The sequence below is a fragment of the Xenopus tropicalis genome, chromosome 8, assembly GCF_000004195.4.
Source record: "Xenopus tropicalis strain Nigerian chromosome 8, UCB_Xtro_10.0, whole genome shotgun sequence".
In the NCBI taxonomy this organism is placed as follows: Eukaryota; Metazoa; Chordata; class Amphibia; order Anura; family Pipidae; genus Xenopus; species Xenopus tropicalis.
In genome coordinates, this window is record NC_030684.2 from 146,578,115 (window position 1) to 146,601,900 (window position 23,786).

General features: G+C 55.7%; 1 protein-coding gene across 7 annotated transcripts; it reads right to left on the reverse strand.

Annotated features, from left to right (window-relative positions):
* Positions 1-11: 11 nt before the first annotated feature.
* gon4l (gon-4-like) lies at positions 12-23,722 on the reverse strand. 7 transcript variants are annotated; one of them, XM_031891432.1, is made up of 31 exons: positions 23,542-23,722; positions 15,796-15,912; positions 15,069-15,241; positions 14,693-14,767; positions 14,548-14,598; positions 14,421-14,471; positions 14,080-14,175; positions 13,872-13,997; positions 13,602-13,772; positions 13,290-13,482; positions 12,976-13,077; positions 12,683-12,723; positions 11,878-11,978; positions 10,996-11,221; positions 10,202-10,288; positions 9,234-9,405; positions 8,988-9,132; positions 7,278-7,428; positions 7,014-7,130; positions 5,248-6,852; positions 4,355-4,610; positions 3,952-4,133; positions 3,431-3,628; positions 2,819-2,962; positions 2,477-2,620; positions 2,273-2,374; positions 2,089-2,190; positions 1,895-1,994; positions 1,306-1,822; positions 415-517; positions 12-331 (listed from the first exon to the last, which is right to left on the reverse strand). In XM_031891432.1, the coding sequence occupies exons 1-31, from the start codon at positions 23,552-23,554 to the stop codon at positions 209-211; spliced, it is 5,784 nt and encodes a 1,927-aa protein (XP_031747292.1). In that variant the 5' UTR covers positions 23,555-23,722; the 3' UTR covers positions 12-208. The 7 variants fall into 7 exon arrangements, with proteins under 7 accessions (XP_031747292.1, XP_031747291.1, XP_031747294.1 ...); XM_031891431.1 differs by having other exon boundaries at positions 1,306-1,828; XM_031891434.1 differs by lacking the exon at positions 2,089-2,190 and having other exon boundaries at positions 1,306-1,828.
* Between the last annotated feature and the right edge of the window lie 64 nt (positions 23,723-23,786).

A 23,786-nucleotide genomic window follows, 5' to 3' on the forward strand; every position in this document is an offset into this window, starting at 1 on the left:
GACTCGCTGTGTGTGATTGGTAAAGGGGAAGTATTCCTGTAGGGCAGAATGCATTTAATGCAAGGTATGGGCCTCTGTACACAACACCCCGGTACCTACCCCCCCAGACACACACACACACTAACCTGCCCCCCCACACAAGTCCGATCCTGCGGCCACAGGGGGCTGAACCCCAAAGTCCTTCCTTTCAAAATAAAGGCAAGCGCTGCTAGTCCTCCACTTCCTGGTCCGACAGCAATTCCGCGGTACTTCCTGCTTCCTCCTCTTCATCGGAGCTGGTAACGCAGGCCGTCTGGAACAGCGACACCAAGTCCTGGAAGCGCCGGGACACCTACAGGAAATGCACCCCGTTACTTTCCCCTTACTGATTGGCTGAACCCAAACCCCACCCCCTCCAGGGCTTTGGAATCTCACCTCATCCGCACTCTTGTTCCCCAGACTCTGGGAGATATCGGCAAATGTGTCCGGCTGGGCCCCCCGCTCCTGGCACATAGTGAGGATCACTCGGTCGGCCTCCCTGCCCACGGAACAAACGGGCATCAGTCTGGGGCCCCAGGCTATGGGCAAAGCTAGGGGGCTGTTCCTGCTGAATTGTGCTTAGTACAGGGGAATCCCTATGTGCCATAGTTTTATGGTATCTCTCTGTACAGGCTATGGGCAAACTTAGGGGGCTGTTCCTGCTGAATTGTGCTTAGTACAGGGGAATCCCTATGTGCCATAGTTTTATGGTATCTCTCTGTACAGGCTATGAGCAAACTTAGGGGGCTGTTCCTGCTGAATTGTGCTTAGTACAGGGGAATCCCTATGTGCCATAGTTTTATGGGATCTCTCTGTATATACAGATGGAGCCGTGAGAGCGCCGCTATATGAATGGGCCAAGCTAACACCTCGCTATACAGATGGAGCCGTGAGAGCGCCGCTATATGAATGGGCCAAGCTAACACCTCGCTATACAGATGGAGCAGTGAGAGCGCCGCTATATGAATGGGCCAAGCTAACACCTCGCTATACAGATGGAGCCGTGAGAGCGCCGCTATATGAATGGGCCAAGCTAACACCTCGCTATACAGATGGAGCCGTGAGAGCGCCGCTATATGAATGGGCCAAGCTAACACCTCGCTATACAGATGGAGCCGTGAGAGCGCCGCTATATGAATGGGCCAAGCTAACACCTCGCTATACAGATGGAGCCGTGAGAGCGCCGCTATATGAATGGGCCAAGCTAACACCTCGCTATACAGATGGAGCCGTGAGAGCGCCGCTATATGGCTGGGATGGAGATACAGATGGAGCCACACACGGTACCTGGTCCAGAGAATGACCTTCTCGCCGCTGGAGCTGACTGTGATGTTCTTGGCGCACACGGTGGAGGTCTGTTCGTCGGGGTCGGGACTTTCCTTGCTGTTTGGATCGAGTGGGTCGGTACCAGGACCAGCGCTTGGGGTGGAGCAGAGGATAATGGAGGCTAGGCTCTGCTCACTCACACTGGGTACAGGAGGGTTTAGCTCCCGGGGGGGTGCAGTGCTACTCGGCAGCAGTTTATTGGGCGGCTGGTCGGGGTCCTTCATGCACAGAGGCCTGCGGCTGCTCCTGGGATGGGGGGGAGCAGGGGTGCGGGGAGAGTCTCTGGTACCGGGTCTGGGTTTGCCAAGAGAAGTACTGCCTGGCACCGATGGAGCTCGGCTGTGAGTGGATCCGCGAGCTCTCTGGGCCCCCGCCATGTTGCTATTTGACCCGCTGGTGTCGCTGCTGCCCCTCTGCCCTACAGGCAGCTCCGCAGACAGTCTGTCCTGTGTGTCCCTGGGTGGGAGAGCGCCCTCCCCTGGAGCTGAGAGACAGGAGCAGTTAGTGACGGAGCTCCAGCTGGGCAGCATGTTTCCATGGTTACACTTACCCACTTCCTTCATGGTTGGACCCTGCCGAAGTGAGCGGGGCAGCCCTCCTGCCATTACCTCAGGGGGGTCTCTGGCCCGTTGGGCGCGGCTGTCACACACCTGAATGGGGGAAACACAATGAGGAGGTTCATAGGGCCGCCTCTATATAACAACAGTTGCCCTTAGGGCAGTTTAGTAGCCCCGTGGCCCTGACCTTAGTGCTGCACTGGGTGCAAATCCTCCTCTTACTCCTCTTCAGGCGCGGCTCAGTGGCGCCCTCGTGGCACAAACAGGAGCACTCCTGCCACTCGCCCTCCTAGCCACACACACATACACACAAGCCCCAGTTAGTAAGCCTGGCATGGGCTAAGCCCCGCCCCCGCGGAACCCTCACTCACTTTGTCTTGGTCCTTCTTTCTCTTAGTGCGGGGTGCTGCCACCTTGCCCGACTCTTCTTCCTCTTCCACATCTGGCAGAGTCACCTCTTCATAGCCATCAAACTATGGGCGAGGGGGCACGGTCAGGCATCTGCCTCCACTTACCCCTGTGCCCACCCCTCACCATCAGCCATATTTACCCCTGAGGCCCCGCCCACTGCCAACCTTGTACTCTTTGTCCTCTGTCCAAGTCATGACTTCAAACTCCCCGAGGCGACTCGCCGGCGGCCTCAGCTGGTCAAAGAACATGGAGAATTCATCCTGGAGGTGATTGTGGCCCCTCAGCAACTGCCACATCTGTGCCTTGAGCTGCAGAGAAACGGCAGTCAGGATGGGGCAACACTGGCACGGGGGGGGGGTATGAGCAGTGCCAGGCACCCACTGGCAGCTCACCCAGGGCTATCTCCTGTAGGGGGCAGTCTGGGCACCTTGTCTATCTCCTGTAGGGGGCAGTACAGGGGCAGTCTGGGTACTTTGGTTATCTCCTGTGGGGGGCAGTACGGGTACCTTGGTTATCTCCTGTAGGGGGCACTCAGCACAACTCTGGAGCAGTTTGATGATCTTCTGATGCTGGGCGGGGTTTTCCATGAAGCAGATTTCCAATTGGCGGAGAAACTTGCGGCTCTTGTCGAATGCCTGCTGCTCCTCAAACTAAGGGAAGAGATGGGGGTCAGAGCCAGCAGTGCACAGGGGGCTGGTACCTCTAGGGCTGACCCCGGGGTAGGGGCAATTCATAGGAGCATTGTTTCCAACACCCAAAGCATTGTGGGAACACAAAGAGCGTGACATCAGAGGGCCCTGGGCATGTGAGCTTACAATCTAGTAGTACTGCACTGGATAGGATTCTAGGCTTGTGCTGGTTATTCCATCCCGTAACACTGCACCCTACTATCGCCCCACCCATTGGCCTGGCAGTGCCCGCTGTTCTGCCCCAAATTGCACACAACCAATTCTAACCAACCCCTGTGCTGAGGTATGGGGGTCTCAGATTTCCCAGAATCCAATAGAGCTTCTCCCTGTTGGACCTGCCCTACTATGCGCTATTGGGGTTCCCTGACCCCCCTATATTCACATTGCACATGAGTTTGTTGGCCAAGGGGCGGGGGGTTCCCCACTCACCAATCCGCACTCCAGGGCTTCCTCGGGGAGCAGGAAGGCAGCAAAATCCCTGAGGAGCTGTGGCCAATCCCGAAGGAGCCCGCGGAGCCTCTCGTACAGATCCACGGCGGTGCGCTCTCGCCGGCTGCTCTCGAACTGGTAAATGAGCTGCAGGAACTCCTCGTAGCGCCCCGGCGCGTACTGCAGCGCCTCCCGTACCTGCACAGTGCCCAATACCCATCAGCCCAACCGCTGGCACCCCCACATGGAACCCTTACCCACCCCCCAGCAGATCAGTGAGTGTAATGTGGCATGAATCTAAGCCCCTCCCCTAAGCAAAGAGCTGTTAGGTGAATCTAAGCCCCTCCCCTGAGCAGAGAGCCGTAAGTTGAATCTAAGCCCCTCTCCTGAGCAGAGAGTGGATAGTTGAATCTTTGCCCCTCCCCTGAGCAGAGAGCCATTAATTAAATCTAAGCCCTTCCCCTGAGCAGAGAGCTGTTAGCTGAATCTAAGCCCCTCCCCTGAGCACAGGCAACACTTACCCGGGTAAGGTAGCACTGGGCAAACGCCATGTCCTTCTGCTCCCTGAGGGGATCCTTAGCCAGGATGTTCTCATCATAGAGAAGCAGCAGTTTGGAGGCATCTTTGCTGGTTCGGGCCCGCCCCCTTCTGCTTCGGACCCGGTGAGATCCGGGGCCCCTGCTGCTGCCCCTGCGCCTTTCACCTGATAAGAAAGAGAAAGGATTGGCCCCCACAATCCATAGACTATGATGGATGGCACAGGCCTGGCACTTGGCCCCGGGAGGTGGGCACACCGCACAGTATGCATATTCTAATTGGACCAACTGGAAGACCATTGCCACCCAACCCATATCTTGGGCAGCCCACTCTTGTCCATGGGCCCCTCTCATTTTGCCCCAGTAGGTGCCTTGGCACCAAACTCACCTGCAGGAACTGCCCTGGTCTCCACAGGCATGGGCAAAGTGGGGCACAGGTGACTCTGGGCACTCTCGGTACCCCCTTCGGCCACTTCATCCGTCATTTCTTCCTCTTTCTGTGAGGATGGTTCAATGCCTTCATCGCCCTCCTCCTCCTCTTCCTCCTCCTGCTCAGAGTTTTCCTCCTGGGAGTTCTCCTCCGAGTCTCCCTCCTGACTGAGGCGCCGCTCCGATGCCAACCACGTCAGCTTCTCCATGGTCTCCTGCCACCCGAGAGTACCAGTCATACACGTGCCAACCCCACCCTGGCACCCAGCCCCCAACCCTTACATACAGTCTGCCACCCGAGAGTACCAGTCATACACGTGCCAACCCCACCCTGCCCCCAACGCTTATATACTGTCTGCCACCCGAGAGTACCAGTCATACATGTGCCAATCCCACCCTGGCACCTTTCCCCCAACCCTTATATACCATCTGCCACCCTACTGCCACCCGAGAGTACCAGTCATACACGTGCCAATCCCACCCTGGCACCCTGCCCCCAACCCTTATATACTGTCTGCCACCCGAGAGTACCAGTCATACACGTGCCATCTTCCCTGAGGTACCAACCCCACCCTGGCACCCAGCAACCCTTATATATACTGTCACCCTACTGCCAACATTCCCTGTAGCCCCTGCCCCCCAGCTCTATACCCCTGTCCCCCAGTACCCACAGCTCTATCCCCATGCACCCACAGTATACCCAATACCCCTCCAGTACCCACAGTATACCCAATACCCCCCGAGTACCCACAGCTCTATCCCCATACCCCCCCAGTACCCACAGCTTTATCCCCGTGCCCCCCAGTAGAGAGAATGGGGGTACCAGAGAGAGACTGCCCGTAATGCCCATACCTGGAGCTCTGGCACAGACAGAACAGACTCCTCCGACGCTGAGGAGATTTCTTCTTCATCCTCATCCTGTGTGAGATCATCAAAGTCTTCCTCCTCTTCCTCTTCAGGGCCATCTTTGTCGTTGGCACTCTCGGGGCGACCCGAGGGGCTGGAGGAGTCGAGGGGCGTCCCCGCCGGACTGCTTATGTCCACGTCACCGTCGGTGGATGAGGAAGTGTTTTTTGGAGACTCGGCGGCATCAGGATTCTGGGTCTCGTTGCCCCCGTCCTCTTCCTCCATAGCTACATCTTCAGTCTCTTCCTTCTCATCAGGCTCCGCCCCAAGCCCAGCAGGGGAGGGGCTGGATCTGTTCCCATGGTTCTCTTTGGTTTTGCCTTCCTTACCCAGAGTGTGGTCCCTGTGTCTCTGACCTGCAGAGGACCCTGAAGGCTCCTGGGTTCCAGATGCGTGCCCTACAGCTTGCCCCTCATCCCCCAACTCCCGGGGCCCCTGCCCACCCTGCTGCTCACACAGCCCGGAGCCACTTTCACAAGTCTGCGCCCCCCCTCGCTGCTCACATTCTGGGGGGTCATATTCAGAACCAGGTTCCAGGGGAACTTCTGTAAGATAAAAAGGGCAGTTTTCCTTTTGAGGGGGCTTTTCCCCTGGCCTGAAGGGGGACACTCTCTCTTTTTTAATATGACTTGCTGCTGAGGTACCTTCTCCCCCACAGTCTGTGTGCCCCCCAGGGACAAGGCCCCCTTCCTCCTTCACCTTGATAGTAATGGAGACGCAGTCCCACTCATCCTCTTCTTTAAAGGTGGTGCCCCCTTCACTTTGCACTTGCCCCTCTGTCGTGTCGCCCCCGACAAGTCTTTCTGGCTCAGCGCGGGGGGTCTGGCTGAGGGCAGAGGGGACAAGGGTCTGGCTTACAGGGACCGGAGGGGGGTTGAGCAGTAGTGTGGTGACTGGGACTCCTCCCCGGCTGCTGATTGGCTGGATCACACCACATGGAGATCCAAGACTCACCAGCTTTAAAGTGGCACTAGGCACTGCAAAAATAACAGGGGCAGAATGAACTAGGGGGGCAGCTTTAATGGCGGGGTTTCGGACTGCAGTTCTCCTCCTGGTCATGCCACCCAATAGCCTACGAGCTCTTTGGTTCAACATTGCAGGCTGCAGCACTTTGGCTGGAGCGATAGGAACGGGGGCCACGGGCGGAGGGTGTAGGCGGGAGGGCCTGGCAGCAAAGGGCAAGGTGGCACGCACTTCCTGGGATTTACCCCCAGCGGGCACGTCAGCAGGATGTATTCCCACAAGCCCCTGCACGGCTGGCTGCGGCTGAACCAGACTGGACACCCTGGCATACAGTCCAATAGGGAAGGGGTCAGGGCTGGGCATTTTGGCAACAGTTTTAGGAAACGGGCAGTTGGTACCGATGTTGCTGGTGGGCCGGATAAGGAGGGGCTTAAGAATGGATGACCTCTTCTGGCGCCAGGACCGGTGGAGAAAGCGCTGAGGGAGGGGCTTCATGTTAAGCTGCAGGCCTGGAGGCGGGGTTAAAGGGTACGTCTGCGCCCCCTTTTTGTACTTGCCAAACTCTTCCTCAATGCTGCTCAGGTTGGCCTGTCCGGAGAGAATAACAGGTATGAAATGATAACCAACCTGGGACCCCGGAACCCTATGCCCCACAGCATGGGCATAGAACGGCTGCTTGTTGGACCAATCACAAGAGTGACTCCTGCCAATGGGCACTGACCAACCTGTCAATCATGCAGGACAATTACCTTGAGCCAAAATGGCAACCGGTGTTTCTCCCTCTCCACTGGGGCTTTGGCTCCCGGGGACTGGGCATCATCACAGAACTTCAACATTACTGGGAGCAGCTTTGTCCTCTTGTAAAACTGGCAGAGAGAAAATGTCAATGGGTATGAGGAGGGGCAGACCAAAGGGAATGATAAGGGGCAGCATATTCAGCCTGGGATTGGTCGCTGGCAACCCTCCGCCCACAATGCACCCAAAAACTGCCCTGCAAAGAGCCACTTACTCACCTTAATGATATTCTCTGGAGTCTTCTTCATGGTCAGGTTCTTTATGCGCACCGTCAGCTGCTGGGCAGACTTGCCCGTTACCAGGTACTTGCTGATGAGGGGTTTGTAATAGTCCGTCCCCTCAAAATGCTTCAGACCCAAGGCCAACAAACTACAGGACAAACAGAGACCCCAACAGGGTGGGTCAGAAGGATGGGAAGGAGAGAGAAGACCCCAACATGGTGGGAAGGAGAGCAAAGACCCCAGAAGGAGTGTCAGAAGGATGGGAAGGAGAAAGAAGACACCAGCAGGGGGGTCAGAAGGATGGGAAGGAGAGAGAAGGGCCCAACAGGGGGGGTCAGAAGGATGGGAAGAGAGAAGGGCCCAACAGGGTAGTCAGAAGGATGGGAAGGAGAGAGAGAAGGGCCCAACAGGGTGGTTAGAAGGATGGGAAGGAGAGAGAAGGGCCCAACAGGGTGGGAAGGAGAGCAAAGACCCCAGAAGGAGTGTCAGAATGATGGGAAGGAGAAAGAAGACACCAGCAGGGTGGTCAGAAGGATGGGAAGGGGAGAGAAGGGCCCAACAGGGTGGGAAGGAGAGCAAAGACCCCAGAAGGAGTGTCAGAATGATGGGAAGGAGAAAGAAGACACCAGCAGGGTGGTCAGAAGGATGGGAAGGGGAGAGAAGGGCCCAACAGGGTGGGAAGGAGAGCAAAGACCCCAGAAGGAGTGTCAGAATGATGGGAAGGAGAAAGAAGACACCAGCAGGGTGGTCAGAAGGATGGGAAGGGGAGAGAAGGGCCCAACAGGGTGGGAAGGAGAGCAAAGACCCCAGAAGGAGTGTCAGAATGATGGGAAGGAGAAAGAAGACACCAGCAGGGTGGTCAGAAGGATGGGAAGGAGAAAGAAGACACCAGCAGGGTGGTCAGAAGGATGGGAAGGGGAGAGAAGGGCCCAACAGGGTAGTCAGAAGGATGGGAAGGGGAGAGAAGGGCCCAACAGGGGGGTCAGAAGGATGGGAAGGAGAGAGAAGGGCCCAACAGGGTAGTCAGAAGGATGGGAAGGAGAGAGAAGGGCCCAACAGGGTAGTCAGAAGGATGGGAAGGAGAGAGAAGGGCCCAACAGGGTAGTCAGAAGGATGGGAAGGAGAGAGAGAAGGGCCCAACAGGGTAGTCAGAAGGATGGGAAGGAGAGAGAGAAGGGCCCAACAGGGTAGTCAGAAGGATGGGAAGGAGAGAGAAGGGCCCAACAGGGTAGTCAGAAGGATGGGAAGGAGAGAGAAGGGCCCAACAGGGTAGTCAGAAGGATGGGAAGGAGAGAGAAGGGCCCAACAGGGTAGTCAGAAGGATGGGGAGAGAGAAGGGCCCAACAGGGTAGTCAGAAGGATGGGAAGGAGAGAGAGAAGGGCCCAACAGGGTAGTCAGAAGGATGGGAAGGAGAGAGAAGGGCCCAACAGGGTAGTCAGAAGGATGGGAAGGAGAGAGAAGACCACAACAGGGTGGGAAGGAGAGAGAAGGCCCCATGGCAAGACCACCCTACAGCCTCCCCCAATATATCACTGCCAGTGGGAATAGAAGCAATGGGCAATAGCCCACTTACAAACCTCACAGCTCAAGAAATGCAAAGTTACTTCCTAGTGGGGTTGCTGAGGGCAGAACGTGTGTCCCCAGTACACAAGATATCCCAATCATGCCCCACCATAAACAAAATAAAAGAATGGTCTGGAACCTACTTATCCTCAGCCTTAGTGAAGTAGACCCTGTCCCGAGGTCCTTTAGCCTTCAGGGCACAGATGGGCAGCAGCTCAGGGTACATAAAGAGAGGACGGGTAGCCATGATCCATGCCATGTGCGTGGGTAAGCTGGCAGCCTCACTGGCTAAAGGGAACAGGAAGCAGAGTAAGAGATGGCACAAACACGCCAGGTATCTGGCAGGCTATGTAACTCCAGCCTGGCACAGGAAGCAAGCTGGTACATACCATTCTTTTTGAGGGGCTTGGGCAGGGCCCCCTCTTCCGGGAGCTGCTGGTGAAAGTCATGGAGCAGCTGCAGAGCTTCCTTAAGGTTCCAGGGTTGGAAGGCACTCTGGAACTCAGGGTTGGCCATCTGACGGAGCATGGTGGACTTCTCGGCAAAACTGGAAAGTTCCACCTGTAGAGTGAGGAAAGGCCAATAAATGACAAGGGGCATTATCCAACCAGAGAGCAGAAAAGAACGGTGGAGGAGAAACAGCATAAGGCAGGAAAGAACAATGATTAATTACAGTCAAAAGCAGACTTCTTGGGGTTGTGTGTTGACTGCTCATTGGAGGAACTAAGGAACTATTCTCCTTGCTGGGGAAATGGGGGGGGGGGGGCATTCTGTAACCTTGTACAGTTATACTTGGTGCCCAGGTATCCGTCACATGGGTTTCCCAAAAGAATTGGGGGGGGGGGGGGGGGGGGGATAAAGTGGAGCTATTCCCCAAGGGGAGGGGCCAGGAACCTCCAGCTCTGAATGAATGAAGACAAAACCATACTGGCTGCAGTGATGGGGGGGCCACTAGAGAAAATACTGGGGATCCTTTATTCTTGTGCCCTACCCCTAGATATGTATACAAAGTATCCTTTCTATTGGCTGCTGCCTGAGGGGAACCGAATGCCACTAACCCTTTGGGCCCCTGTGCTACCCCTAGATATGTATACAAAGTATCCTTTCTATTGGCTGCTGCCTGAGGGGAACCGAATGCCACTAACCCTTTGGGCCCCTGTGCTACCCCTAGATATGTATACAAAGTATCCTTTCTATTGGCTGCTGCCTGAGGGGAACCAAATGCCACTAACCCTTTGGGCCCCTGTGCTACCCCTAGATATGTATACAAAGTATCCTTTCTATTGGACGCTGCCTGAGGGGAACCAAATGCCAGTGATTTATCGGACCCTGACAGACGGGGCAAAAGCCTCCTTACCAGAAACATACGTGACAGGTCCGCTTGCTGGCTCAGCTGGTGGTTCTGGCAGGTCAGAAGGTGCATCTGGGTCAGAAGCTGGACATGCTGCACATAAGGGATGGAAAAGACAGAACTTAATTGTACTGTACTGTGTGCGGGCAGGGGCACCGTGGGGGGGGGGCAGGGGATGCAGGAGGAAGGGGTGAAAGGCAGGGGGTAACTGCTATTACAGAGGGCAATGACAGGGCAGTACCACTGTGGGGAACTCTGCCCAAAAGCGGGGCTCCCACACCCCATGAACATAGTGGGAGCCAAGTGTAGGGCCCAGAGAGATGACCCGTATGTAAGGGTCAGGGTTAGAGGCACCATTAGCAGATGCTTATTGGTTACAGTGGGCTTGGGGCTAGATTGGGTACTCGGCACTGCTCTAGAAACAGTGTAAGCGCCAGCAGGTATGTACCCTGCGCAAATACAAGTTTCACACCCCGCCCACAGCTGCCCCCATTCCCCTCATACACCCAACACTCACCTACTGAATAGGCAATCTCGGCCCTGGCAGGGGGAGGAGCTTTGGGTCCCTCTGGGGCGGGTTTGTACCCCGAATATGTACATCTTTCACACAACCAGCCCCGCCCACAACTGCTGCCCATTCCCCTCATACACCCAACACTAACTTGCTGAATAGGCAATCCCCGCCTTGGCAGGGGGAGGAGCTTTGAGTTTCTCTGGGGCGGGCTTGAAACCTGAGTTAATGCGTTTCACACGTGACCAACCCTGCCCCGCCCCCCATAACCACGCTAACACTGACTCACCTGCTGCATCTGCTGCTGCAGTCTCCGCCTCTGTGTCTCATCGAGGAACATAACTGGGGCAGCCTTGGCAGGGGGAGGGGCTTTGGGTTCCTCAGGGGCGGGTGTGGACTCATCTGCACCCTGGCACTGGGGCTTCATCAAGGATTTTCTCAACCTCAGAGACTCAAGCTGTGCCTTTACTGTGCGGTGCTGCTCATTCAGTAGGTTGGCAAGGGGCTCCTCAAATCTGTACGGAATATATACAAGTAATAATTAAGGCTCAGGGGATCCCCCAGCCAATAAATCTCCAGCTGAAGGGGGGATCCCTAAGGTGCAGGAGTTACTGGGTGCAACGGGATATTGTGGAGCACTCAGGGGATCCCCCAGCCAATAAATCTCCAGCTGAAGGGGGGATCCCTAGGGTGCAGGGGTTACTGGGTGCAAAGGGGATATTGTGGAGCACTCAAGGGATCCCCCAGCCAATAAATCTCCAGCTGAAGGGGGGATCCCTAAGGTGCAGGAGTTACTGGGTGCAACGGGATATTGTGGAGCACTCAAGGGATCCCCCAGCCAATAAATCTCCAGCTGAAGGGGGGATCCCTAAGGTGCAGGGGTTACTGGGTGCAACGGGATACTGTGGAGCGCTCAGGGGATCCCCCAACCAATGAATCTCCAGCGGAAGGGGGGATCCCTAGGCTCAGACATTACTCTGCCTCCCTTCCCAAACAGGAACAGCATTCTCTCTGGCTGCCCTGCCCCTAAGTGTAGGAGGTTCTACAGAAGGTGCAACCCAGGCTCTGTGCAATGTAATGGGCAAAAATCAGGCCACGCCCACTCACACACAACACTCTGCTCTGATTTGGCCACTGTAAGCGGCATAGCAGGAGGCCCGCCCACCCTTACCTGATTGCTTGGGGTGTATTGAAATTGGGCAGCGCTTCCTGGTTACTGTCCTCGTCCGGCCCCTCCTCCTCCACGTGGGAGAAGCCCATCTCATCCTGAAACTGAACACAGCAAATCCATTTCTACCCCCAGTAACACACTCTGGCCTGCGCGGGGGGCGGGACTACATGGGCGTGTCTACTTTCAACCTAACTTGCATGCACAATTACCAATGCCCTATCAGCTGTGTGTGGGCGGGACTTAGTGACTGACACAACCACTAGCATGCGCCTTTACTAATGCCCTATCAGCTGTGTGTGGGCGGGACTTAGTGACCGACACAACCACTAGCATGCGCCTTTACTAATGCCCTATCAGCTGTGTGTGGGCGGGACTTAGTGACTGACACAACCACTAGCATGCGCCTTTACTAATGCCCTATCAGCTGTGTGTGGGCGGGACTTAGTGACCGACACACCCACTAGCATGCGCCTTTACTAATGCCCTATCAGCTGTGTGTGGGCGGAACTTAGTGACAGACACAACCACTAGCATGCGCCTTTACTAATGCCCTATCAGCTGTGTGTGGGCGGGACTTAGTGACTGACACAACCACTAGCATGCGCCTTTACTAATGCCCTATCAGCTGTGTGGGCGGGACTTAGTGACTGACACAACCACTAGCATGCGCCTTTACTAATGCCCCATCAGCTGTGTGTGGGCGGGACTTAGTGACTAACAACCACTAGCATGCGCAGTTACTAATGCCCTATCAGCTGTGTGTGGACTTAGTACTCAATAAAGAGAAATAAACTCTGAGACTCACCGTTTCAAACAGCTCCTCCATTAGCTCACTGACTTCTTTCTCTAGGAGGGGCAAATGGCACAATGGGCACCATTACTCACAGGCAAATGCACCCTCACCAATCCCACCTACCAACCCACTCCAGCACCCCCTTTATTCCCATTGAGCCTGTGAAACCCCCCCCCACTATACTATCCCTGCACCATTTTATTCCCACTGGCCCTGTGAAGCCCCCCCCCACTATACTATCCCTGCACCCTTTTATTCGCACTGGCCTTGTGAAGCCCCACCTCCATACCCCCACAAACACTTACTTGTTATCCTAACGGCCCGGTCATTCCGTAGATCTTCAGTGTCAGGTTCATCCAGATCCTCCAGGATGTTGTACTCTGGGTCGTCCTCATCATCACCTTCATCTGAAATAAACAGGGGTGAGTACCGAGTGCCAGGGGGCAGCCCCTCAGGATGGCAGATAGCCAGGCAGCCACATGGTTGGAGAAATGCTAAGAATTCCAGCAGGAACACAGCGTGGCACACTAGCAACAAGCCCAGTGGTACCACCCAGTAGCGGCACCACGAGAGCAGTGCCACTCCCAGCAGGTACCACAAGAGAAGCAGTGCCACTCACCTTCATTCCCCATATCATCTTCCATCAGGCTGCGCAGCCACTTCTTCCATTCATCATCATCGGCGGTGTTCTGTTCGTACATATCGGGGGTGATGTCGGGGGCCTTCAGCTTGGCCTCTAGCTGACCAATGGGAACATCCTTCAAGGGTCTCTTAGAGCGCGTGCGGAAAGCAATGAGGCTCTCATCCAGTGACTGCCAGGGAGAAATAAGAGAGCATTAGGCCAGGGCAGCCAAGAGAGTGCAACTAGCAGATCTGCAGTCCCCAAACAGCCCCACCCTACTGGGTGCCACTAGCGGCTGAGCCCCCTCACCTGGTAGGAATCCATGCACATAGGGCTGAAGGCCAACTCTGCATCTACAGCGTGTAGCTTCTCCATGAACGTGCTGTCCTGTGTGGGCTTGGACTTTGGGGGTGGCGGCGGCCCCATGGGGACCACATCTGCACTGACATACCTGGCAAAGCCAGGGGTATCCGGGGGCTCCTGTCAGAGCAACAGAGGGATGAGCATCTACAATGGGACCACATTCTCCCAGAGGTTGCCCCAACCCTACCCGCCCCAGCAAAAAGGCAACACACCTACCTGCGGCCCTTCTACACTCTCATCCTCCTCCTCCATTCCTACAGCCTCAGGTAGGTGGCACACCTTTGGGCGCTTGTGGCCCCGAGGTGAGGAAGCCGTACTCTCCACGTCGCTTTCCAGCAGGCTCTGAAGTAATAAAGTGGCAGTGAAGACCCCGGCCCTTGTACCAGGACGGGGCAAGGAGGCAGAAAGGGGCAATTGCACTCACCTCTTCTGCAGTTTCATCTTCCTCTCCCTCCTCAGGCCGATACTCTTCATCCGAGGAGTCGTCCTCCTCCAGGGGAATGTCCACAAACTGGGGGGCCTGCAGAGAGAAACAGTGGGCCCATGGAGTCATATACACTCAATGTCCCCCCACCAATGAGTTCTACGGGACATAATGGGGGGCAGATAGAGTTGCTCCACCCCCTTATAGTAACTGGCCGATATCTGTATAAATACTGGCACAAAAGAAACAAACCCCCTCCTCCAAGCTGCAAATTCCCCCACCCCGACTGGGCAGGGCAGGCACTGGAGGACGCGAAGGGGGGAAATTACTGAGATACTCACTTTGACCTCCGAAACTTTCTTGATGGGAGACAAATTCCACGTAGGGATGACCTGGGGGCAAACAGTCACCTGATCAGAACCAGCCAATACACACTGGTATAGAAGAGCCCCCCAATCACACACTTACCACCCCTTTCTCTACCACCTCCTTCAGCTTGGAGCGGGTCATTTTGGGCTCCTGTAGAAGAAAAACATGGTAAGGAACACAGGCTGGGGAGGCGGGGCCTAATATAAGGGGTAGGTACCCAGGCTGGGCACACAAGGCTACTTACAAACATGGGCATGTCCTCAGTCTCAGTTATAGCCGCTTTCATCATGGCCACCACGTGCTCATTGGTGATCACTTCCTGCAGAAACATGGCGTCACACTGTAATTAAAACTGCTTCAGCCCAGTAATGGAGGGGGGGGGGGGGGGCTAGTAATGGGCTAGTAATGGCGGGGTTGGGAGGTTAAAGAGGGAGCCATAAAGAGTTAAAGGGTAAGTTCACCTTTCAACCATATGATCTATGATTAAACTCTGGCACTACAGAGCAGATTGGCCAAGCTATGCCCAGATGTCAGCACCCCATTGGGCCCTAGTTCCGCGCATAGAGCCCAGTGAAGGGAGTGGGAAGGTGCTGCTTTAGGGGCTCCCAGGGGCCACTCACATGGATTATGTTGCGCACATTGACGGCGGTTAAGTTGTGCTGCTTGGCCCGATCCTCCAGCGCCTGGTCCAATGTCTCGTCAAAATCACACACCGCTTCCTTCTGCTCTTCCTCATCTTCCTTCCCACGCTTCCTCTTCCTCCTGTGCTCCTCCCCCTTGCAATCCTGATCGTCTGTTTAACGGCCAACCAATGGTCAGCAAGAGTCTCTCTAATTAGCATCTCTAACCAATCAGATTCAGCCTTGTCTCCCTGAGATATGCAGTCTGAACTACAACTCCCATCAGCCCTGCCCTACAGGCAATGTCCCCCCCAACATGTACTCCACTGGGGTACCCCTCAAAAGCCCTCTCGCCAGAGACCCCTTCCCTAGCAAAGCATGTCCCCCTACATGTACTCCACCGGGGTACCCCTCAGAACCCCTCTCTCCAGCACAGCATGTCCCCCAACAAATACTCCATTGTGGTACCTCTCAGAACCCCTCTCTGTAGCACTGCAGTAACCTGAGCACTGTACCACTGGGAACATTCCCCTGTTCCCAGTGGTACAGCACAGGGGAACCCTGACCTATAAGAGAGCATCTTCTTTGCCCCCCTCCTCTGTGCCCCAAGCCTGCCCCTCACCTCTGTGCCCCAAGCCTGCCCCCCACCTCTGTGCCCCAAGCTTGCTCCCCAGCTCTGTGCCCTAAAGCTCCCCAGCAGCACTAAAGCCGGCAGGTCTCTACCTACCCAAAGTGATACACAGCTCCACGTCATCCTCACTTTCATTGGGGTCCTGTTCCCGTTGGGGTCTGACTAGAGACTCTGGGGGCTGCACCCCAATCCCCGACGTGAGGCGGAATTTCTCTACAATAAAGCAGAAAGCAAATGAGGTTATACTGACTGCGGGGGGGGGGGGGGGGAGTTGGGGGTCAGTCAAGGGGACAATATAAATATGGGGGTATAAGTCAGGGAAGAGAAAGGGGGTGAGTCACAGGATAATATGTGGGTAGGGGGTCAGTCAGGGGAGAGACTGGGGGTGAGACACAGGATAATATGTAGGTAGGGGGGTCAGTCAGGGGAGAGACTGGGGGTGAGACACAGGATAATATGTAGGTAGGGGGGTCAGTCAGGGGAGACTGGGGGTGAGACACAGGATAATATGTAGGTAGGGGGGTCAGTCAGGAGAGACTGGGGGTGAGACACAGGATAATATGTAGGTAGGGGGGGTCAGTCAGGGGAGACTGGGGGTGAGACACAGGATAATATGTAGGTAGGGGGGTCAGTCAGGGGAGACTGGGGGTGAGACACAGGATAATATGTAGGTAGGGGGTCAGTCAGGGGAGACTGGGGGTGAGACACAGGATAATATGTAGGTAGGGGGTCAGTCAGGGGAGACTGGGGGTGAGACACAGGATAATATGTAGGTAGGGGGGTCAGTCAGGGAGACTGGGGGTGAGACACAGGATAATATGTAGGTAGGGGGGTCAGTCAGGGGAGACTGGGGGTGAGACACAGGATAATATGTAGGTAGGGGGGTCAGTCAGGGGAGAGACTGGGGGTGAGACACAGGATAATATGTAGGTAGGGGGGTCAGTCAGGGGAGACTGGGGGTGAGACACAGGATAATATGTAGGTAGGGGGGTCAGTCAGGGGAGACTGGGGGTGAGACACAGGATAATATGTAGGTAGGGGGGTCAGTCAGGGGAGAGACTGGGGGTGAGACACAGGATAATATGTAGGTAGGGGGGTCAGTCAGGGGAGACTGGGGGTGAGACACAGGATAATATGTAGGTAGGGGGGTCAGTCAGGGGAGACTGGGGGTGAGACACAGGATAATATGTAGGTAGGGGGGTCAGTCAGGGGAGACTGGGGGTGAGACACAGGATAATATGTAGGTAGGGGGGTCAGTCAGGGGAGAGACTGGGGGTGAGACACAGGATAATATGTAGGTAGGGGGGTCAGTCAGGGGAGAGACTGGGGGTGAGACACAGGATAATATGTAGGTAGGGGGGTCAGTCAGGGGAGACTGGGGGTGAGACACAGGATAATATGTAGGTAGGGGGGTCAGTCAGGGGGAGACTGGGGGTGAGACACGGGATAATATGTAGGTAGGGGGGTCAGTCAGGGGAGAGACTGGGGGTGAGACACAGGATAATATGTAGGTAGGGGGGTCAGTCAGGGGAGACTGGGGGTGAGACACAGGATAATATGTAGGTAGGGGGTCAGTCAGGGGAGACTGGGGGTGAGACACAGGATAATATGTAGGTAGGGGGGTCAGTCAGGAGAGACTGGGGGTGAGACACAGGATAATATGTAGGTAGGGGGGTCAGTCAGGGGAGACTGGGGGTGAGACACAGGATAATATGTAGGTAGGGGGGTCAGTCAGGGGAGACTGGGGGTGAGACAGGATAATATGTAGGTAAGGGGGTCAGTCAGGGGAGAGACTGGGGGTGAGACACAGGATAATATGTAGGTAGGGGGGTCAGTCAGGGGAGACTGGGGGTGAGACACAGGATAATATGTAGGTAGGGGGGTCAGTCAGGGGAGAGACTGGGGGTGAGACACAGGATAATATGTAGGTAGGGGGGTCAGTCAGGGGAGAGACTGGGGGTGAGACACAGGATAATATGTAGGTAGGGGGGTCAGTCAGGAGAGACTGGGGGTGAGACACAGGATAATATGTAGGTAGGGGGTCAGTCAGGGGAGACTGGGGGTGAGACACAGGATAATATGTAGGTAGGGGGGTCAGTCAGGGGAGAGACTGGGGGTGAGACACAGGATAATATGTAGGTAGGGGGGTCAGTCAGGGGAGAGACTGGGGGTGAGACACAGGATAATATGTAGGTAGGGGGGTCAGTCAGGGGAGAGACTGGGGGTGAGACACAGGATAATATGTAGGTAGGGGGGTCAGTCAGGGGAGACTGGGGGTGAGACACAGGATAATATGTAGGTAGGGGGGTCAGTCAGGGGAGAGACTGGGGGTGAGACACAGGATAATATGTAGGTAGGGGGGTCAGTCAGGGGGGAGACTGGGGGTGAGACACAGGATAATATGTAGGTAGGGGGGTCAGTCAGGGGAGAGACTGGGGGTGAGACACAGGATAATATGTAGGTAGGGGGGTCAGTCAGGGGAGAGACTGGGGGTGAGACACAGGATAATATGTAGGTAGGGGGGTCAGTCAGGAGAGACTGGGGGTGAGACACAGGATAATATGTAGGTAGGGGGGTCAGTCAGGGGAGAGACTGGGGGTGAGACACAGGATAATATGTAGGTAGGGGGGTCAGTCAGGGGAGAGACTGGGGGTGAGACACAGGATAATATGTAGGTAGGGGGGTCAGTCAGGGGGAGAGACTGGGGGTGAGACACAGGATAATATGTAGGTAGGGGGGTCAGTCAGGGGGAGAGACTGGGGTGAGACACAGGATAATATGTAGGTAGGGGGGTCAGTCAGGGGAGAGACTGGGGGTGAGACACAGGATAATATGTAGGTAGGGGGGTCAGTCAGGGGGGAGACTGGGGGTGAGACACAGGATAATATGTAGGTAGGGGGGTCAGTCAGGGGAGAGACTGGGGGTGAGACACAGGATAATATGTAGGTAGGGGGGTCAGTCAGGGGAGACTGGGGGTGAGACACAGGATAATATGTAGGTAGGGGGGTCAGTCAGGGGAGAGACTGGGGGTGAGACACAGGATAATATGTAGGTAGGGGGGTCAGTCAGGGGAGAGACTGGGGGTGAGACACAGGATAATATGTAGGTAGGGGGGTCAGTCAGGGGGAGACTGGGGGTGAGACAGGATAATATGTAGGTAGGGGGGTCAGTCAGGGGGAGACTGGGGGTGAGACACAGGATAATATGTAGGTAGGGGGGTCAGTCAGGGGAGAGACTGGGGGTGAGACACAGGATAATATGTAGGTAGGGGGGTCAGTCAGGGGAGAGACTGGGGGTGAGACACAGGATAATATGTAGGTAGGGGGGTCAGTCAGGGGAGAGACTGGGGGTGAGACACAGGATAATATGTAGGTAGGGGGTCAGTCAGGGGAGAGACTGGGGGTGAGACACAGGATAATATGTAGGTAGGGGGGTCAGTCAGGGGAGAGACTGGGGGTGAGACACAGGATAATATGTAGGTAGGGGGGTCAGTCAGGGGAGACTGGGGGTGAGACACAGGATAATATGTAGGTAGGGGGGTCAGTCAGGGGAGACTGGGGGTGAGACACAGGATAATATGTAGGTAGGGGGGTCAGTCAGGGGAGACTGGGGGTGAGACACAGGATAATATGTAGGTAGGGGGTCAGTCAGGGGAGACTGGGGGTGAGACACAGGATAATATGTAGGTAGGGGGGTCAGTCAGGGGAGACTGGGGGTGAGACACAGGATAATATGTAGGTAGGGGGGTCAGTCAGGAGAGACTGGGGGTGAGACACAGGATAATATGTAGGTAGGGGGGTCAGTCAGGGGAGACTGGGGGTGAGACACAGGATAATATGTAGGTAGGGGGTCAGTCAGGGGAGACTGGGGGTGAGACACAGGATAATATGTAGGTAGGGGGGTCAGTCAGGGGAGAGACTGGGGGTGAGACACAGGATAATATGTAGGTAGGGGGGTCAGTCAGGGGAGACTGGGGGTGAGACACAGGATAATATGTAGGTAGGGGGGTCAGTCAGGGGAGACTGGGGGTGAGACACAGGATAATATGTAGGTAGGGGGGTCAGTCAGGGGAGAGACTGGGGGTGAGACACAGGATAATATGTAGGTAGGGGGGTCAGTCAGGGGAGACTGGGGGTGAGACACAGGATAATATGTAGGGTAGGGGGGTCAGTCAGGGGAGAGACTGGGGGTGAGACACAGGATAATATGTAGGTAGGGGGGTCAGTCAGGAGAGACTGGGGGTGAGACACAGGATAATATGTAGGTAGGGGGGTCAGTCAGGGGAGACTGGGGGTGAGACACAGGATAATATGTAGGTAGGGGGGTCAGTCAGGGGAGAGACTGGGGGTGAGACACAGGATAATATGTAGGTAGGGGGGGTCAGTCAGGGGAGAGACTGGGGGTGAGACACAGGATAATATGTAGGTAGGGGGTCAGTCAGGGGAGAGACTGGGGGTGAGACACAGGATAATATGTAGGTAGGGGGGTCAGTCAGGGGAGAGACTGGGGGTGAGACACAGGATAATATGTAGGTAGGGGGGTCAGTCAGGGGAGAGACTGGGGGTGAGACCACAGGATAATATGTAGGTAGGGGGGTCAGTCAGGGGAGAGACTGGGGGTGAGACACAGGATAATATGTTAGGTAGGGGGGTCAGTCAGGGGAGACTGGGGGTGAGACACAGGATAATATGTAGGTAGGGGGGTCAGTCCAGGGGAGACTGGGGGTGAGACACAGGATAATATGTAGGTAGGGGGGTCAGTCAGGGGAGACTGGGGGTGAGACACAGGATAATATGTAGGTAGGGGGGTCAGTCAGGGGAGACTGGGGGTGAGACACAGGATAATATGTAGGTAGGGGGGTCAGTCAGGGGAGACTGGGGGTGAGACACAGGATAATATGTAGGTAGGGGGGTCAGTCAGGAGAGACTGGGGGTGAGACACAGGATAATATGTAGGTAGGGGGGTCAGTCAGGGGAGACTGGGGGTGAGACACAGGATAATATGTAGGTAGGGGGGTCAGTCAGGGGAGACTGGGGGTGAGACACAGGATAATATGTAGGTAGGGGGGTCAGTCAGGGGAGAGACTGGGGGTGAGACACAGGATAATATGTAGGTAGGGGGGTCAGTCAGGGGAGACTGGGGTGAGACACAGGATAATATGTAGGTAGGGGGGTCAGTCAGGGGAGACTGGGGGTGAGACACAGGATAATATGTAGGTAGGGGGGTCAGTCAGGGGAGAGACTGGGGGTGAGACACAGGATAATATGTAGGTAGGGGGGTCAGTCAGGGGAGACTGGGGGTGAGACACAGGATAATATGTAGGTAGGGGGGTCAGTCAGGGGAGAGACTGGGGGGTGAGACACAGGATATATGTAGGTAGGGGGGGTCAGTCAGGAGAGACTGGGGGTGAGACACAGGATAATATGTAGGTAGGGGGGTCAGTCAGGGGAGACTGGGGGTGAGACACAGGATAATATGTTAGGTATGTAGGGGTCAGTCAGGGGAGAGACTGGGGGTGAGACACAGGATATATGTAGGAGGGGGTCAGTCCAGGAGAGACTGGGGGTGAGACACAGATATAATAAGATAGGCTCCACGCGGGGTCAGTCAGGGAGAGACTGGGGGTGAGACACAGGATATCATGTAGGGTAGGGGGGTCAGCAGGGAGAGACTGGGGTGAGACAACAGGATAATATGTAGATAGGGGGGTCCAGTCCAGGGGGAGACTGGGGTGAGACACAGGATAATATGTAGGATAGGGGGGTACAGTCAGGGGAGACTGGGGGTGAGACCACAGGAAATATGTATGGGTAGGTAGGGGGGGTCAGTCAGGGGGAGACTGGGGGTGAGACACAGGATAATATGTAGGTTAGGGGGTCAGTCAGGAGAGACTGGGGTGAGACACAGGATAATATGTAGGTAGGGGGGTCAGTCAGGGGGAGACTGGGGGTGAGACACAGGATAATATGTAGGTAGGCGGGGTCAGTCAGGGGAGACTGGGGGTGAGACACAGGATAATATGTAGGTAGGGGGGTCAGTCAGGGGAAGACTGGGGTGAGACACAGGATAATATGTAGGTAGGGGGGTCAGTCAGGGGAGACTGGGGGTGAAGACACAGGATAATATGTAGGTAGGGGGGTCAGTCAGGGGAGAGACTGGGGGTGAGACACAGGATAATATGTAGGTAGGGGGTCAGTCAGGGGGAGACTGGGGGTGAGACACAGGATAATATGTAGGTAGGGGGGTCAGTCAGGGGAGACTGGGCGTGAGACACAGAAATATGTAGGTAGGGGGGTCAGTCAGGGAAGAGACTGGGGGTGAGACACAGGATAATATGTAGGTAGGGGGGTCAGTCAGGGGAGACTGGGGGTGAGACACAGGATAATATGTAGGTAGGGGGGGTCAGTCAGGGAGACTGGGGGTGAGACACAGGATAATATGTAGTAGGGGGTCAGTCAGGGGGAGACTGGGGGGTGAGACACAGGATAATATGTAGGTAGGGGGGGTCAGTCAGGGGAGACTGGGGGTGAGACACAGGATAATATGTAGGTAGGGGGGTCAGTCAGGGGAGACTGGGGTGAGACACAGGATAATATGTAGGTAGGGGGGTCAGTCAGGAGAGACTGGGGGGTGAGACACAGGATAATATGTAGGTAGGGGGGTCAGTCAGGGGAGACTGGGGGTGAGACACGGGATAATATGTAGGTAGGGGGGTCAGTCAGGGAGACTGGGGGTGAGACACAGGATAATATTGTAGGTAGGCGGGAGGGTCAGTCAGGAGAGACTGGGGTGAGACACAGGATAATATGTAGGTAGGGGGGTCAGTCAGGGGAGACTGGGGGTGAGACACAGGATAATATGTAGGTAGGGGGGTCAGTCAGGGGAGGACTGGGGGTGAGACACAGGATAATATGTAGGTAGGGGGGTCAGTCAGGGGAGACTGGGGGTGAGACACAGGATAATATGTAGGTAGGGGGGTCAGTCAGGAGAGACTGGGGGTGAGACACAGGATAATATGTAGGTAGGGGGGTCAGTCAGGGGAGGACTGGGGGTGAGACACAGGATAATATGTAGGTAGGGGGGTCAGTCAGGGAGACTGGGGGTTGAGACACAGGATAATATGTAGGTAGGGGGGTCAGTCCAGGAGAGACTGGGGGTGAGACACAGGATAATATGTAGGTAGGGGGGTCAGTCAGGGGAGACTGGGGGTGAGACAGGATAATATGTAGGTAGGGGGGTCAGTCAGGGGAGAGACTGGGGGTGAGACAGGATAATATGTAGGTAGGGGGTCAGTCAGGGGAGACTGGGGGTGAGACCAGGATAATATGTAGGTAGGGGGGTCAGTCAGGGGGGAGACTGGGGGTGAGACACAGAATAATATGTAGGTAGGGGGGGTCAAGTCCAGGGGAGACTGGGGGTGAGACACAGGATAATATGTAGGTAGGGGGGTCAGTCAGGGGAGAGACTGGGGGTGAGACACAGGATAATATGTAGGTAGGGGGGTCAGTCAGGGGAGACTGGGGGTGAGACACAGGATAATATGTAGGTAGGGGGGTCAGTCAGGGGAGAGACTGGGGGTGAGACACAGGATAATATGTAGGTAGGGGGGTCAGTCAGGGGAGACTGGGGGTGAGACACAGGATAATATGTAGGTAGGGGGGTCAGTCAGGGGAGACTGGGGGTGAGACACAGGATAATATGTAGGTAGGGGGGTCAGTCAGGGGAGACTGGGGGTGAGACACAGGATAATATGTAGGTAGGGGGGATCAGTCAGGGGAGACTGGGGGGGAGTAAGGGGACACACACAGAGCCCCGCCCCCTATCCCCAGTAGTAGTAGTTACCAGGCCGGGACATGCCGCCGGTGGGTACGGAGGAGCCAGTCAGACGGTCCCGCCTCCAGGTTCCCGTTCCCCAACCATAGAATAACAGCGCGCCAAACAACTCCCCACAAGCATCATGGCTGCCGCAGTCTGTAGCTGCACGTCAGCGTCATTACGTCACCACGAACGTTTGGCGTACTAAGATAATAGGCGGGGCCTCCTTTTCTTTCTGCAGCGGCTGCGTCATGTGACCAAGAGCATCACTC